We start from the raw sequence: 713 nt of genomic DNA on the forward strand, positions 1-713 counted from the left end.
GGTTTAGGGATGTTGTACATAGGGTCGCTATGAGTCGCAAGCGACTTGATGGCACATAACAACAAGAACAACAACAACATATGCTCATTAGGATCACATATAAGAGGGGGCTCACTTCACTGGGCACTGTCTGTCCATTAGGGTCCTGGACAATGAAACTCCTCTGGTTGACTGGAAGCCTCAACATCCAATTCACTTGGCGCCCCAGAGGGTTGTAGACGAGGACCTGGAACTGGGAGAGGTGGAGGAGAGGGCTGAGGTTAGGGCAGGCTAAAGGTCACCTACTGTACTAGGTCGTATCCCTTCTATGAGTCTTGATCAGCTCAAGGTCTTTAAGGACCTGCACCAGTCTAATTCACACACATCACATAGAGACCCACCCCTTGAATGTAATCGTCACTTGCCATCTTGCCTTCTGGCTATCATGGCTCCATGACCCCGGCCCTGTGCTCACATTTTCTCCAGTGTTTCTCCACATAGGATCCTCTACGACTGATCTTCCTACCAGAGCCCTATGAACCCTGTGGGTTCAGATGTATTGTTCGTAGCATCGCTACGGGTCCTACTTGACTTGATGGGATCTAACAACCACCCCCACCAGAGCCCTACCCACCAATTTGTTGTTTAATGAATTCAGGCCCTCCTACTCTTTCCTCTAAAGCTGGCTGAGTTCCCATTCCTCCTACGTTATTGTTGTTGTTGTTATGTGCCGT

At 49.2% G+C, this 713-nt stretch overlaps 1 protein-coding gene across 1 annotated transcript in view; it reads right to left on the reverse strand.

Moving 5' to 3' along the window:
• The window catches only part of LOC102865353 (lysosomal alpha-mannosidase-like), a 47,944-nt gene that overhangs the window by 30,882 nt on the left and 16,349 nt on the right, over positions 1-713 (reverse strand). Inside the window, exon 13 of the mRNA XM_006898858.1 lies at positions 116-232. Coding sequence (XP_006898920.1) covers positions 116-232 — 117 coding nt within the window. The remainder of the gene's footprint in view (positions 1-115; positions 233-713) is intronic.

Source organism: Elephantulus edwardii, unplaced genomic scaffold, assembly GCF_000299155.1.
Source record: "Elephantulus edwardii isolate Elephantulus edwardi_28Jun2011 unplaced genomic scaffold, EleEdw1.0 scaffold00237, whole genome shotgun sequence".
Classification (NCBI taxonomy): Eukaryota; Metazoa; Chordata; class Mammalia; order Macroscelidea; family Macroscelididae; genus Elephantulus; species Elephantulus edwardii.